At 36.7% G+C, this 17,090-nt stretch overlaps 1 protein-coding gene across 2 annotated transcripts; it reads right to left on the bottom strand.

Moving 5' to 3' along the window:
• Positions 1–2,295: 2,295 nt before the first annotated feature.
• Positions 2,296–15,654, bottom strand: LOC137587075 (uncharacterized). 2 transcript variants are annotated; one of them, XM_068303328.1, is made up of 4 exons: positions 15,491–15,654; positions 13,720–13,755; positions 3,332–3,654; positions 2,296–3,214 (listed from the first exon to the last, which is right to left on the bottom strand). In XM_068303328.1, exons 3-4 carry the CDS (start codon positions 3,557–3,559, stop codon positions 2,732–2,734), a joined length of 711 nt encoding a protein of 236 aa, XP_068159429.1. In that variant the 5' UTR covers positions 3,560–3,654; positions 13,720–13,755; positions 15,491–15,654; the 3' UTR covers positions 2,296–2,731. The 2 variants fall into 2 exon arrangements, with proteins under 2 accessions (XP_068159429.1, XP_068159430.1); XM_068303329.1 differs by lacking the exons at positions 13,720–13,755; positions 15,491–15,654 and adding an exon at positions 4,188–4,442.
• Between the last annotated feature and the right edge of the window lie 1,436 nt (positions 15,655–17,090).

Raw genomic sequence — 17,090 nt, 5'->3', positions numbered from 1 at the left:
GGATTAAGTTTTAAATTCGAACATTAATTTGTATTATTCGATTAGCGCAAATCAATCATTATTGATCACAATAGCTAAGAAATCATTCGAGTCTTTAACTTTGGCAAACTTAACTTTCTCAAATTTTATCACATGCTAAAGTTGATTCATCATTTAAAATACCCGTGAAATTTGTTGGAAATTTTTAGCGATTGGAAAATTCATTTGAAACTGAACTATCCCAAAGGACTTTTGAATGTGGAGATGGTGGAAAGGGTGTGGAATAATTTGGGCATTTCGATATGTTTGGGAATTTTCAGTTATTCCCAAGCAATAGTATGCGAAATTCAGTCAGCTCGGTTAAGCCCCATATCTTTGATAAGAAATGGGGGAAATCTTGCTGTTAGAAATTTTCAAAGTTTTGATCAACAGTAAATCAAATAGGCGGGTCCTCAAATCATTGATAAATAGCACTCGAGTGCTGATTGGCTCAATGGTTATTTGAGTAAGACTCACCAAATGAGTGGGCACAAAACGAAACGACCAATTGGCAGGCATTCAAAGCACTCAATGAGAGAGCTCAGAAACACACACACACAGAGAGAGGCAAGAGATGAAGAGAGTGAGAGAGAGAGAGAGGACAGGCGCGAGCATGTGGTGTGGCGTGCGCCAACAGCAACAGGTTGTTGAGCGTTGGCTACATGTATCCAACGAGCAGGGCTCGCAACAGGTGAGCGAGTGAGTGAGCGCTCTCTCTCTCTCCCTCTCTCTTCTTGCTCTCTCAGTCTCTTGATAAGAAAAATTTCATTCATAAAAATTCGCATGACGCTTAAGACTCTGCTTTTGCTGCTGCTGCGTCGTCGGCTGCGGCTGACTCAGTTGCCCGGGTTGAAGGGGCGCTTTGCTCTGCTTTGCTTCTTCTTTTACAGTTAGATGCGCTCTGCTTCTTCTTTGTTTCATTATTTTTTGGCTGTGTGGGGCGCCATTGCCACGCGCAGCAGCCAACCGCAGAATTGACCAACTAAACTGATCCGACTCGAAGCGACTCCAATTTCCAAGTGCCCCCCTCCTCCACTCTGCCCAAAAAGGAAGCCCTCAAAGTGTTTAAAGGACAGGCGCCAATGGTATACAATATCAATATCTCCTAGCTCCCCGCTCCCCCAGTACCGACCACCCACCACCTCAATCTCATCCAAAAGCGAATCACCCAGCCGCGAATTTGCTTAGATAAAACATCATAAAACAAAAAAAGGAAAAAAGAGACAAGAATGAAATAAAAAGTAAAAATAAAAAAAATCAAAGCAAACACTTGGTATGAGTCCATTATTATGGTCCATGAGTCACACAGTCACACGTTCAACCGGGTCTCACATGGGTTTTTCACCTCCACTCGCCAATAAACGTACTCACATACATACTTATATCTAATGGGACGTGCCTAAGGTTTCGTTCACAAATTTCTCTATTTTGTTTTGGGTGGGTCAAGGTAATTGCATTAATTATGGACATTTTTTCCATGTTATTGTCATTCCATTAGAATTTTGTGTATTTTCGGTTGCTAAGCTGAACTGGAGCAAGTTACTCATTGGAAGCCCATCAGTATTGTGTGGAAATCCATTCACAACGATTCATTATAAAAATGAAAATTCCCAACTAAAGCAAACTATTTCGATTTGTATTCCAAGAGAAACTCCATCTCTCTCTCGCTCTCTCTCTTTCTCTTAATTTCTCGTTCTCGTTCTCTCAAGAGACAAATCCAGATTGAAATTCCAACGTTTAGAATCATCAAACTTTGTAATTTTATATATAGTTAGTTAGTCTTAGTCTTAGCTCTTATAAATTTATTGCTTGGAAAATTTGACTTGGAAATGTTGAGAAACCGCAAATATTTCCCATTATTATTGATTGATTCAATTTATATTTATTTAGTCACGTCCGTTGAAATCAAATAACTAGAGCTCCTGCTCTTTCTTTGAAGCCAATCGGTCCTACAGTGCGTATGCGTAATAAATTATCGAAAATGCAAATTTCGTTGGTTTTAGCGTAAAAATTGGATGCTAATGCAAAATTATATTGCAAATTGAAACTTTTCGTTTAATTTATGAGTCCTTCTAAGAAGATTTATTACAATTTTCACTATAATTCAACTCTGATGCAGTTCATCATGATTTCTTACCGCAAGCAAGCAGTGCCCATCTTTTGGAAGTTTAGGCAAGCAGTGCATAGATCATTGTTGACCCAAAGAGAAATACTTTTTCACCCATAAATAAAGCCCCCAAAGATGCCCATTCAATTGAATTGTTGAAAATATTGAACTTAAGTTTCAAATGGAATTACAAATTTATTCAAAGCCTTAAAGCTCCTTTTTTTTTGGAAACATTTGATTCAGACAATGAGATGCGATAAATAATTGAAATGATTGTATAAATAATAATAAATTAATAAATAAATAGTTAGTGAAAAAATAGTTTAGATGAGTTGCTTGGTGGTGGGTGTGGGAAATATTTTGGTTGTGATAGGTTGGAAATGAATTTATAATAATTTAACTAATTTACGCATATGAACTATGAGTTATGGCATGGATTGTTAGGACAATATACATGTGTGTATGTGTGTGAGTGTGTTTGGATGTATAATACATATTTGTTGATATCTAAGTACTATAATAGCCTGCCTTGAGAATTCATAAGTTTAGTTTTGGTATTTCATTAATGGAACTACATATTTGAGATGACACTTCTCGGTCACGACTTCAGACAGCATCCAACAAAAGTCCTTCGCTCTTCAGCATTAGCTCATATTTGCCCTGGACAACGGTTAGCAGCTTAATGGCCTCCAGGCCCACAGCATACATAACATTGGCATGATTGTTATTATAGGTATAGCCGGATCTGTCGCATTTCTCTATACCCATGGCCGATGTGGCCATAAATATATTATGGGTCATTTTCTCACTAATATGCGTAAAGGTGTCTCGCCACAATTCCTTGGGCATTTTCAGGGAATTGATCAAATGCCTGACAATCTCAAGGGAATCCAAGATTTTGGATAGTTCCTCAACGGGTGCCCCAATCTCAGATGTTTCGAATAGAAAGTGCACCGAATCATCGTCATTGTCATTATCATTGACCTTCACCGTCTTGATGGCCTCCCGCAACGGATGCTCGAGATCCAATTGATGCAGACTATAACGTTGGATGGCCATTTTAAGGCTAAGATCATGATCACGTAGAAGCTATAGACGAGATTCAAATAAGCAAAATGAATGTTGAATTAATCACTAGAATTGTCTCTCTCTCTCTCTCTCTCTCTCCTCTCTATCGATCTATCTAACTTTTGATAAGACACTTACCCATTCCTCGAGCAGACATTGAATGGAATTTTTTGTCTGTTCCGTGGTGTTTAATGCATCCTGAATACTTTTGCGTGTTGGCTGAGCTGTCATTTTTATTTTTAAGCAACTTTGTGATGACTTTTTAGCTGGATCTACTTTAATTAATATCGAACTGATGGCTAAACTATCCGCTGAGCGTAAATGTACGTGATGTTGATGTGGCAATATCAAGTGTCGACCGTGCATATGACGGGGCAGGGCAAACACGCCGGACAATGGCCAAATCGAGCTGCTGGTTAGGCTAAGAAATAAACCGGCTAGTAGCAAACACTTGGCAGGAGCTGCAAAGATTTTAATTAAAATTTATAAAATTTAGTTTTAATTGCAAAAAGTAAAGCTCATATGCTTATTATATATTGAGTTATAGTTCATTGATATCTATGTATGTATATGTTTAGCAATTAAGTTTATGCTTGATATTCATTCACATAGACTAAAAATAACTTGCTCTCTCTCTCTCTCTCTCTTAAATTGATTTCTACTAATTGGGAAATCCTACATAATTGGTTTATTATTATATTTTGTTGTTCTTGCTGACTATATGAAACGTAATTAGATTATTTATGGAAAAAAAGAAGAAATTCACACAAAAGAGACGGAGCCAAATGGCCAGACATGCCAGTCAATCAAAGTGGGATTTTCTAATCGCCCACGCCCCTAGCCCACCCCCTTGGCCAAGTGATATCGCTGATGATGATGATGACGTCGACAAGCAACATCGATATCTCTTGTATGACGTGCATACCAGGGCCATAAAGTCTTGGCCAAGATAACAAACGAAATATTCCAAACTGAACCGTGAAAATAAACTTACACATATTTTTTTGGCCACAATGAAGACGATGATTTGCATTTGCATTGGCATTTGTGTTTGTATTTGCATATGTATATGTTGTTAGGACTATTGAGGATCCTGCAGCTGCTTCTGTTGATGTTGTGGCGGCGGATACTGTTGGATTCTGTTCATTTCGATCAATATCCTTTTGGCTTAGATTCTGTTCAAGTCTGGCTTGATTTTTTGGCCTGCAACTTGGCCACGCGACGTTGGGCGAAACCACCGCAAGGCGATGATATCGATGATGATATTTTAGCCATGTTTAACGTAACTCACAGACACTCTCTCTCACACACACAAAGAGAATCACAGACAGTGAGATCAATATGTATATATATATGTAGGTATTTGGAACGATTTTGTGTTCTTGTTGCTTGTGTCTTTTATCTTTAACAGTTTGAGAAAATCCCAAAAAAAAAATACACACACACGCACACACAAGACAAATTGGCGATAGTAGGAAGAAAAAAAATTAACGTATCGTATCGCAAAATAAACCGTCAAGTTAACTCGTCAAGATCTGTAAGTTATTTAATTTTAACAGGTGTATGGCATTTAGTTTTATAGGCCGACGACTTGGCCAGCGGCTGCGGCTGCGGCACGAGCGACGATGACAACGACAACGAGACAACGATGAGACGATGAGCCGAAGTTTCACACACACACACACACACACACACAGAGTCAGAGAGGGGCTCACACCCACACACAGAAACACCAGTGCATGGGTTGGGGGGGGGGGGTCGAAGATACTTATTAGTATGAAGTATGTAAGTTAAGGCGAAAGCATCTCACAGAAACAACTACAACAACAACAATTTGATGACGACAATTGAACGCTCTTTAAGCTGAAATTTGTTGTTTTTGTTCCATTCTTGTGCTTTTTGGTATTGTTGTTGTTTTTATCGTAGTAGTAATTGCCAGCCAATCGTGTCTGAGCATACACGACGACGTACTAAGATACGAAACTTTACGAAGTACGCCACGCAAGATGACTTTATTTTTTTCTCTTTTTTTTTTTGGGGCCACGCGCTCCGTTTCAATGGGTCGCAGGGTAAATCCCCAATTGTCAAGGTGTTTTCACAGTGATGAAGGGGTTGGGGAAAGGGGGTGGGGCCCAAACTAATTGCAGCATCGTTGTGATGTCATAATTATTCAATTATGTGGCATGCATCAAATCGTGCATGTATGTGTGAGTCATTAAATATGCAATGCACCTACATATACATGCACCAACACCACCACCACCCACACCCCCACACAAAACCCTTGTCTTCGACTGACTCAGTCAATGCTTGCACTATACTTGGCCCATCGAAATTGTAAGTACATACATACATATGTATTCATGTATATATTAACTTCTTTTGTTGCAACGCTCTTGACCGACCAATTGCAAATTTCCCTTTTTCCCTTCATCATCATCGTTATTGTTGTTGTTAGTCTCTGTTTTGTTTTGTTTTCTTCCTGTCTCTCTAATTTATGCACGCATGTTTCTTTGGCCCAAAACGGATGTCACATTGCATATTTTCATATTACTTGGCAACAGTTGTGCGCAGTGTGTGTGTGTGTGTGTGTGTGTGCGGAGAGAGGGGAGTAAGGAACAGAGTGGGCATTCAATTGAACGATTTCAAAATGTTTTTTCAAAACTCCACTCAAGACTTTCCCATACTCAAAACATTTTTGGGCCAAATTTGTTGTAACCAAGTTAATTACTTTAACAAATGGATGGATAAAGTTTGGCAATATCAAAATGACTCATTTTGAATTCGTAAATTCAGAAACTTCATTTCATTTAAAATAAAACTCAGAATTGAAACCGGAAAACCTACAATTACTATATGCCATAAACATTAGGCTAAGTAAATATTGAAAATCTTGTTAGCATTTTCAATTTATTCGGTTGATTCCTTTTAGGGTTTGGAAAGTTCAAAGACAAAACGAAAACAAAAATATCCAAAAACCGAAAATGTCTCTCTCTACACGGATCTGGAAAGTATTTATCTAATCGATGTTTATCTTGCAATTATATACTTAGTTTTAATGTCCCGACACTCTGTTTGGAGCGCGTCTTTACACTTGTTATTGTTGTTGTAATTGTTGTTGTTATTGTTGTTGCTGTTGCGGTAATTGAAGTTATTGCCGCGTCGTTGCGTAGGCATTTCCGATCCGTTGCGATCCGATCGCGGCCAGAACGTGCGCGCAATGGAAACTGAAAGCCAAAAGGCAAACAAACCCGCCAAAAGACAAACGTTAATATGTACATTTGTCCATAAGATACATATGTAGCTGCAAATGAAGTACGAATCAACTGGGTATAAGAGTCAGAGAGTAGCCCCCAGGCAACATTCTGTCCCACTCATCACTCTCTGATACTCACACAAAAGAACGCACACACACACACAAACCCACAAATAAAGGCACTGTGGCCAGCAATTAGTTATCAAAGAAAGTTCTACTTGACTGTTTCTCTCTCCTCGGCAATTTCAAAAGGTCTTTGCGAAAGGACGAATTGAAAGATTTGCATATGCATTTATGGTATGTATTTAAGGAGTTAATGTAAATCTAAAATACTTTTCTTTGGCCTACATCTTTGGATTGATCACATATTAAACTTATGGCTTAAATTAGAAAGTATTTGAGCTTAGCTTAAATACTAGTAAGTCAGCATCTTTGGTTAAGTACGAGTCCGGCAATTTGTATACAATTTGGAATCCCATCAATTTGTGGCATTCAATCTCTTTATCATCATGTCCAGGCGATGGTCGAAGTACACCATCAAGTTGATTGGATCCAGAGTTATGGAATAGTTGAGGTTGGTGAGAGCTTGTGAATCAGTGTGGCTATAGCTTGGAAACGGCCACTTCCATGGGCAGTTCAAGGGCGATCTAATTGCTTTCCAAATGCTTTCGATTTGTTGAGGAATAGTTTCACTTGTTTGGTTTTGTTTATGGAATGTGGATGACAAATTTAACATTATGCCAAAAGAGTCTAAGAATTTCATCAACTGCTGTTGTTCTGTAAGATTAGACTGGATCTTGGCTCCGTTGTATTCAAATTCTTTGACATCCTTGACGTAGTTCTGATGGGGATGCGTCACATTTAAAATAGAGCAGTCAAATTTTTTGTCCAGTCCGCCGATCTACATCAAGATTGTATGGATTTCTATTATTCTTTGTTTCTCGTTGTCTATCCACTCAACTTACCTTCTCATTGAAGAAGTATATCAGATTTTTCTGGGAGTTATTCACAGTATCACGAATTCTCTTAAGCACCTCCACATTAATTAGAGGATTTGATTTGCATGAAAGTTCTGCCTTGGCGATATCATCGTTGGTAACTGTTTTTGTTTTGAAAGGACCATTTTTGCAATCAGTTCCAGCAGGATATGCCACAGACATGGTACAGAGCAGTAAGACGAGAAAACACTTGACTGGAGCTTGGGTGGAAGGTTGGAAAAGTAAATTTAATATAAGTAACTCTTCCAAATATTGAAATTGAAGAAGAATCTGTATTCTCAGATACTTTTCATCCTTTTTTGAGCTTTTTTTTTTTGGGAATCCACTTACACATAATGAAGATCGATGAAAGGTTTTGAATTGTTGAAAAACTTGCGAATTTGTACTTTTGATTTGGGTTTATGAATTGTTTTTAAGCGATGCTAACTCTGCAGAGTCCGTTTGTTCTTTATGTTGAGAATGGAAGTGGATCGACATTTTATAGCCGCGCCTCCACACGTCGACATCCAACATGAGATTAGTGGCGTTTGCCAATGGACCGCAAAAACAATATATTGTTAAAAACAAGAACAAGAGTAAAGAGTGACGGGGGAGAGGGGCTTGATAAAAAACACAAAAATAATAAAAAAGCAAACTAATGTTGAAATCAGTGACGCCGTCGAACCATTTCCCACCGAGGCTCCAGCGGTGAAATTGTGATAAGTGTTGACCATTGTGTATGAATGAAATACCCATTCATAAATCCTATAGGGAAATGGCATACGTAAGACTCGTACTCGCATGTAGTCCAGTATATCTGTAGTATATATGCATCTGTTTCTGATAGCGATGCCTAAGCTTTGGCACACTCCATTCTGGACATGGCATGGAGCTCAGTGGTCGGCAAATGATTCACACATTAGTTTTAGATGGTCCTCCACTTGATGGAAAGATCATCAAACAGTTCTACAGATAGTAATGATACAGTAAGCTGATCCAAATATACATATATACATACATATGCAAGCTCATCCTGTATACTCAACCAAACAATTGAACGATTTCAAACTCAAATGCTTCAGTCCCAAAGGGAATATTAATCACAATTTCAATTTTGATTTGCCCAGAAAATGTTCACTGGACTTTTTCGAACAATAAGAAAAAACCAACTCAATGAAAATACAGATTGAGCGAATCCCAAAAACAGAAAGGGAAGTTCTAACTCATTTTAGTTTCTGAGGAATTCCAAAACCCACCATTACCAAAGATTAAATGGGTTACTTTAAATCTAAAATTTTTTTTGATCCTGAACCGTAAAACTGCCTTTAAATTTCAAAATAGAGCTCACTGCGCCAAAATAAGAATCGCATCAATTTTCCCGATTACTTTTTATAGTCATCATTTATATATTGTAGATAGCACCATTAACTAATTTCTATTTCAACTAATTAACCATATCTCTAAATCTACTCAACACTTTTATCATCATTTTGCTGCGTTTTATTCATAGATTTGTTTCAGAGTCAAGTATACGCCATGTTGACATCCACCTATTACACCTTTTGCCCTTTGACGACTTTAGAGAAAGGGAAAATGGGCTGATAAGGGATTTAATAACTTTATGATGAGTTGAAATTCTGAATTTATGGTTTGCTGATAATAGAACTTGGTGATTCTCTAAATAGATATAAAGACAACCTGCTCACCTTTTTGTGCGGTTCCTGAAATGAATCTTCTTTTGAACGCAAGACTTGACTCATGTGATGACTGTAGTTTGCTTTTAATAATTATCAATCGCTTTATTTATACCAACTGACGATGTAAATTTATATTTAGGTGCATTATGCTAGTTAAATTTATATTGCAATGTCGCTGGGAACTTTAACAGCATCAACAGTAAATTGCTAAATCGGAAAACAAGAATCTATTTGATTATCATCTTTATAATCTGTGTTGTAAGTGTGTGGGTGTGTTCCTACGGCATTGCTGACGACACAGATTGTTCACCCTCGACGTTCCCACAGCGCATCTCAAGTTCGCCTAGTGGGCCTCCCCCTTAACGTTATCACAACAATAACAACAGGAACAACTATGCTGTCATGACAACTAACTAACTGAATGACTTGACTAACTGCCTTGTTGTTCCCTGCTAATTTTCGCACTTAAGGTGCGAAATTATGTATGTAGAGATTGATTTTAATTTGAAACGTCAGCGGAGGCAGAAGCCGAGAAAACAGCCAAGTAGGAGTGTATGCGTGTGTGTGTGTGTGTGTGTGTGTGTGTATGTATGTTAAGTTAGGCGTGTTACTTTTTTTAGATATGACCAATGAACAAGAGCATACACACACTCACACACACTCCCATATTCCCCTGAACTTCCACTGTGACGTATTTGTGTATCCGCTTGTTGTGTATTTGAGCCGAGCTGGCAAGTCCAAGTCGGTTTCTATTGATCTGCTTGGCATGTGTGCGGCATACGTCATCAGTTGTAGTAAGCGTGGATAGTAATTTGTATTTATAGTAATGAATGAAAACAATCTTTATCTAAGAAATTTGACTCAGCTTCATAAAACAAAAATAAAGCTGTTCTAAATAAATTTATACAACTTCCTTAGAGCTTGATAAGAGAAGTTTCTTAAAATATATACGTACATACGTACATATATTTGCAAAATTAGCTCTGTGGTCGGTTTTCAATCAAAATCATCTGGTTAAAGAAAACAAGATGTGAATAAGTTGACAGACGATATATTCTCGTGACAACCTTTCGATTGGTATATCATTTATGTAGAATACCTTTTGCTAGGCATTCAATAAGAAAGGAAAAACAAAGTGTTGTCCATTCTTAGGTAAAAATTCCTTCGATTCTGTAATTTTTATTGACATTTCAAACCCAACAACGAATCATAACTGATATTTTGGTAAAATTTTCTAATACATACATATGTATGTATGTATGTCTCACCTTTACTCATAAACATATACTTGGAAATGAATATTTATGTTTAATGTTTATTGTACTAATGCAAACCGAATTCAATGCGTCACATTTCAAAGTACTCGAACCTCGCACCTTTTCATCTCACTCACCTTTGTGGACACAAACAAGTACCCCAAAAAGATGAATAAAAACCAAGCAAAATATGAAGATTGACGGTTCCAAAAATAAAAGGTGGCCTAATCCCACACACAAACACACAGACACATGGATACGTTCAAATACACGTGCTTTTGGATCTCTAGTTTAAGCAATTATTAAGGTCTTGTAAAGTGCTTCCCATTCATAATTTGATTGTTAAACAAATGAGTGTGCCAGGTATCTACATATGTGTGTGTGTGTGTATCTGTGTGAGCTGCCATCAACCAGGAGAAATGAACTTCTAAATTATAAACGCAAATAGCAATAGCTGATGTTGATGGTGGTGGTGATTTACACCAAAAACTTAAGATTCGCGATTAGGTCAGAGAGTGTCTATGGTCAGTTAGACCGGTTCGGACTACAATTCAAGTACGTGTGTGTCAGTGTGTGTGTGCCTTGTTTTCAAATGGAGGGAATTTCCTCGAAACATTCGATTCCATTTTTATTTTCGTGTCATGAATCGTGTCGTTAGCTTTGCCACAAAAAAAAAAGCTGCATGACTTTCATATCCGGGGGAGGCCAAAGTTCTCAAACACATACATAAAAAATAAAATAATAGGATTGGACTACCTTAATTTCACAACATAAACTTATTATACTATTCATTTTGTTAAGTCATTATGGTGATGCTTTCGGTTTACTCAATTCGACAAACAAAAAACCAAATAAATCAGCAGCATTTGGATCTTCAACATCGAAATGTTGTCAAACTAATAATTAGTCATGCAGTTTCATTTAAAATTCAAATGAAATCGATATAAATTATATATATATATATTCAAATTGGTATAAAACAGTTGTCGTACAAGGATCAGAAGTCAGAAGAATTTGATTCAAATTTTGGTGAACCATTTCAAAGAAGATGGCTTTAAAGCTGGTTTCCTTAGAGATGCGGACCATAACTGGTAACGGGATTTGATTGTTCTGAGTACAATTTGCCAACAAGTTAATACTACCTGGAATCATGAGCCAAAATCGAAACGTAAGCTTGTTATTATACCATAAAGAAAGACTGTAACATTTAGAAATTTTAAGTGAGGTTCAATAAATAAGAATTTTGCCTTTCACTACCAAATTAAGAGAGATGGAGCTATGATGCAGCCATTGTTGTGTTTTTTAACCCCAGATAACCCTAGAGAACCAGGAAGAGAGGCCAGCACAAAGAGAGACATCGAGGGATAAACTTTTGGCTATGAGATTACCATGGACTTATTGTGTCATGAGGTGCTGAGTGCAACCAATTATTAGTCTCGTGGCAACGTGACAATAAATAAGATATATTGAGAAGCTAATCTCATTTTAAATGTAAAGATGATGAAATATGACAACTTCCCCTTTGGTGGAAGAATCTTGTCTATTTTATTTGCATGACTAACCATAATGACTTTGATTGACGTAGTCAATGCACCACATTGTGGTCGAAAGAGAGCAAATTGATAAAGATAAGAAGGCAGAACATACAATTAACTATAGGTTGCTTCTCGTGATCTGATATTTATACCCTTGCAAAAAGGGTATATTAATTTTGGTCAGAAGTGTGCAACGCATAGAACGAAGCATCTCCGACCATACAAAGTATATATATTCTTGATCAGCACGACGAGACGAGTTCAAATAGCCATGTCCGTTCGTCCGTCTGTCCGTCCGTCTGGATCAACGCAAACTCCTCCTAGACCGTAAGAGCTACAGAGCTGAAATTTTGCACGCAGGCTTGTATATACTGCAGGCGTATATTTCGGATTCAGCCGGATCGGACCACTATATCATATAGCTCCCATACAAACGCCAAAGTCACGAACAGTGACTTTTCTCAATAACTTCGTTATTTTCTGTGTTATTATCGTGAATCTTAATATTAGAGAGTTTAATGCGCCTATAAATAACTGTGCCAAGTTTGATAAAGATCGGGTGACTATATCATATAGCTCCCATAGGAACGATCGGTGGAAAACAGTGACTTTGATCAATATCTTCGTTATTTCCTACGATTGTAGGCCATTCTTTCGCAAACATAAGCCTTTTTAGATAAAACGTTCTTCCACATTGATGGCTAATAGGTAAGGAAAGAGTTACCAAAAAGTTGCAAGGGTGTACAAACTTTGACGCGGTCGAAGTTAGCCGGCCCTCTGGTTTTTATACTAACTTTTGACTATATGTGGCCGAAAGCTTAGTATTTATAAGAATTAAAATGGCTGAATACACATGTGTATGGGAGATAGCAACAGAGTATGTTGTCTTTTTGGCTTTGGACTAAGAATAAGGGGATTTCCCAAGAAAACACGCGTCTTTTCCTCAGTTAGCTCACGAGATCAAAAGTTCTTACGGTTATTAACAGGAAATTTAATGAAGAACATCGTGAAATGCAACCGTCCTTCTCGCCTCACAGATAAAAACTAACAGCTTACAGCTTGTGAGCAGTACAAATTGCAAGGCGGATGTTTATGTGTGTGCGAAAGTGTGTGATCGGCTACAACATTAGTAAACGACATTAAAAAATACAAAAAAAAAACAGTGAATTTTTGACATAGAAAAGGGTAAGATTTCAAGAGAAAACATAGACAGCAACAGATAACAAATTAAAGATAAAACTTCCGTTCGTTGCGGGTATATTCATTTTGGTCACAAGTTTGCATCAATGCAATCATCTCAGACCATGCGATTTTGGAGCCTATAAAAAAAAAAGGCCAGTCAAAAACTGCAACTCTTATAAGTAACTAAGTTTCTCTGTAATACATTAATTTGATATACTAATTAATGACCGTGCCACATTTCATCAAGATCGGTTACTAACCAAAGTGTGCAGCATTTGCTTAGAATTGGATAACTATTTTTATTGAGTTTGTAGATTTTTTAGTGCTTTTCCGCTCAAGTGCCTTCAGGTAAGGAAAGAGAGGGAAAGGGTGTACAAGCTTCGTCAAGGCTCAAGATAGCCCGGCAGGTTTGGTTTTGTTCCTGATGCAGCGAATCAACATGGCGGATGAGTAATGTTGACACAACAAGTAAAGTTCTTACAGCAGATTAATACAAACTAAAATAAATCTAGATTGTACAATTATAATAACTTATGAATTAAGTAAATCGTTCTATTTATTTATTTACTAAACATTGAAAAATTCTATATCAAAATATTAGATTTAATCAAGCATTAGCTTACCTTAGCATGTAATTATTGTCAATTTTTCACAGATTTCTGTAAAAACAAAGAATGATTCTTCATTGATATGGTTTATCATGCTTAACTAGTAAGTACAGAGAGAAAGAGAGAGAGAGAGATGAGGAACTCTATATTGGTTTCTTCAACCTCCTCAAAAGGCAACAAAAAAATAGAAGATCAATTTTTTCATTTCACCATGTAAGTTATCCCATTAAGCGAAGTTCAATATAAAATTAATTTATTAATTACTCGATTTTTGGCTGGAATTTGTCCAATTTCTGCAAAAATTTAAGACTTTTTAGACTATAGTTTTAGTTAAAGTTAAATAATTTTAGATTGTCTATAATCCATTTAATACATCGTAATTATAATGGTAAAATAAAATGACTTATCAAACAATACAAAAAAAAATGCCTAAAAGTATGCAATTTCGTCATATTTTATATTTTTCTGCGAATTACAAGAAAAAAATGTTGAAATTGCAAAAAGAAAAAAATCAAAATTATTTTTTTGGTCTTACAAACCGGCTTGTGAAATTTCAATACAGTAGCATTAAAATTTTAGTTCATGCCAAATTTTTCGACATCTGGCCCAGTGTGCAATGGCTGATCCTTCACACACGTTAAGGGATCTTATCTTAAATATTATGCAATTTAATGTTGCATAATATCCCTAAACAAAAAAAGGTTTCTGACAAAATTTTGGACATCTGGAAAAATTTTTAACACAAAGCTTTTGTTTATCCAAAAAGCTTATTTGGAAGTTTTTGTCTGTCAAAAAATTGTAAAGCCAACTTTTTAGCCTATGAAATAAAAGCTTTTACACTAATGTCCACTAGCATTGAGTACGGTATATCAAATTTAATATTTTTCGTTTGGATTTTTATCATTTATTTCACTCTATTGCTATTCCAATCTAATCAAAGCATTTATTTCCAAAATTTAAAGTTTTAAGTAAATTTTTTTGATTTACAATGTTGTGGGAAAAATTAGCATGAGAAAATGACCATGACCGAATGGCAATTGCTTGGCAACAGAGCAAGCAACAATAGACCCAACAGGTGTTACAACCCAGCAAAGTATTATTATTGGCCAAGGCATTCCCAAAATTGTTTGCCATTACCCAAACATAACGGAAAACGCAAAAAATCGAATTGACAAACTAAACTGATACACAACACACATTATAATATATAGGTCCCTAACAAAAATTACCTAACGTCTCTTTTGCATACTTAAAGGAGCAAATTCCCCTCCTTTTAGCCCTAATTTTGGAATATTTCTTATTACGATAACTACCTAACCGAGAATTTTTTATTAGTCGTAGTAGATTATCCTAATATTTCAATATCATAATATCACTTAATCATCATAAATCATAATCATATTCATATAATTTATGATCTTGAAAATGGATTAACAGCGATCCTATAAAAAATATAGAAAATTTGGTAATCTAGATCTTCTATTTCTAGTAGAATAGAATAAGAAATTTAATTTTTCGTATTGATCTTTTGACCATTTGCATTGGCTTGGCTAAAGTTTTTCGGAATGCTCTTTTAGTTGATACCGACATTTCTTCTTGTTGACTCTTTCACACACACGCTCTCTTTCTCTATTTTCTCGCTTGAGTGTGTGCGTTCGCTGCTGTTCTCTATCTCTCTGTTTGACTCTCTCCCAATGGGCGCTCTCTCCCTCTTTCTCTCTATCTATATATATGTATCTCTTGCTGTGAGTGATTGAATTCAAAATTCCCAGAGACTCACACTCACCTGTCAACGATCGGCATGGGTTGTCCAAAGGTCTCCAAAATGTAAACCCACATGGATTGAGCACCCAATATGTCTTGAACAAACACTCACAACACACAAAACACAAAAAAAAAAAGCCCAAATACACAAGAAGCTCGATAATTATAAACTTATGTTTTTATATTTTCCTTCTTTTTTGGATTTTGTTTTTATATTTCTGTTTAAGTTGGTGGCACGCGCGTGTCGAAGCGTTGATGTCGAGCGTTGAAACTTGACTGAATCTGTACCTTCGGGTAGTGCCTTTTTTCCACATATCCTCTGGTCTAGACGTTGCGGCATTGTGCTTATTATATATCAATTTAAACAGGGCCAACAGCAATGCAGTTGCAAAGAAAAGAACAAAAAACCGAAATGTACAGATTAAGTGTAAACTGATTACCTTGACGTGAGGAAAGTAAAGTTTAATGGCATCTGATTCCTGGTAGTGCTTGGCCCTGTATCGTTTTCCTTAGAATTTTGCAGCGTTTATGCTTTCCCACAGCGAAGAATGTAAAAAATGCATAAACAAATTTTAAGCATAAACAAATAATGGCATGTTACCCTAATAGTTTCCATGACACTGTATTGGCCTCTTGAGATGGTGCAAGTCTTGGCTTCTAGCTTTGGACGAACTTTGGTCAAAAGCTTCAACTGTAGGTCATATTGAGCTTTGCAGCATCAAAATGATTATAAGAAGATATATCTCAGTCATTTCGCTATCAAACTTACAAAATTCCATCATTTTTTTTTAAACTTAAGTTTGTTAGGTAGTCTAATTTACATTTTGTTTCTTTAAGCCTTCCAGGACCGAATTTAAATGGGTCCAAACTAAGTGTCCACATAATGTTGCCTCTGGGCAAAACTCCTCCTGTTAAGTTTTAAGCTTCTAATTGCATATGATTCTTTTACTTGTCTCTAAACAGAAACCAATCGGACTTACCTTGAATTAACAAGGGCCATAATCATAAGGATACTTTGAATAAATTAGAAAATAACAAGAAAATCTAGAATAAATATGCCTCATTGTTTTCCCAATCAAGACAAGGGTGGATGGGTCGATCTAAGAGGCATATTCCTTCTACTTTATAGTCCCAGATCCGCCAATGCTTTGGTAAGACCAAAGTTAGTCTATCTTATTGTCTTACACTAGACTGGAAAAAAGATTCGTAATTTAAAAATTAAAGCTCCATCTCGTTTAAATGGTCTACATCGGTGGAGTCTATGGCTTTCTCACTCGTTGCGCTTCGCTTGGAATTAAGAAATTAGGCTAATAAGTTTTTGTAGCTGACTCCAAGTGATATGACCTTTAACTCTATCTGGATATCATGCCTATTTCCTCCAGGGCAACAGGCAGTTGCCGTTAGAGTCCAGATCTAGAGGTCACTCTGGTTACGGGCTTGCCAATACCAATGCCAATGCCAAAATCTACCTTATTCTCTGCCCACAGCATAACCGAAAGAGCTGTGTGTGTATAAAGCAGTCGGAGCGTTAGAATTACACGCTTGACATGCAGCAAAACGCAAAAAACCCGAAAAAAAAAGCGAAGCAGGCCCAGTTTCTGGACGGGATTGTTTCCCCATCC

The sequence above is a fragment of the Drosophila tropicalis genome, unplaced genomic scaffold (assembly GCF_018151085.1).
Source record: "Drosophila tropicalis isolate 14030-0801.00 unplaced genomic scaffold, ASM1815108v1 contig_158, whole genome shotgun sequence".
Classification (NCBI taxonomy): domain Eukaryota; kingdom Metazoa; phylum Arthropoda; class Insecta; order Diptera; family Drosophilidae; genus Drosophila; species Drosophila tropicalis.
The sequence above is the reverse complement of the archived record's forward strand: the minus strand, read 5'-3'. Positions and strand labels throughout refer to the sequence as shown.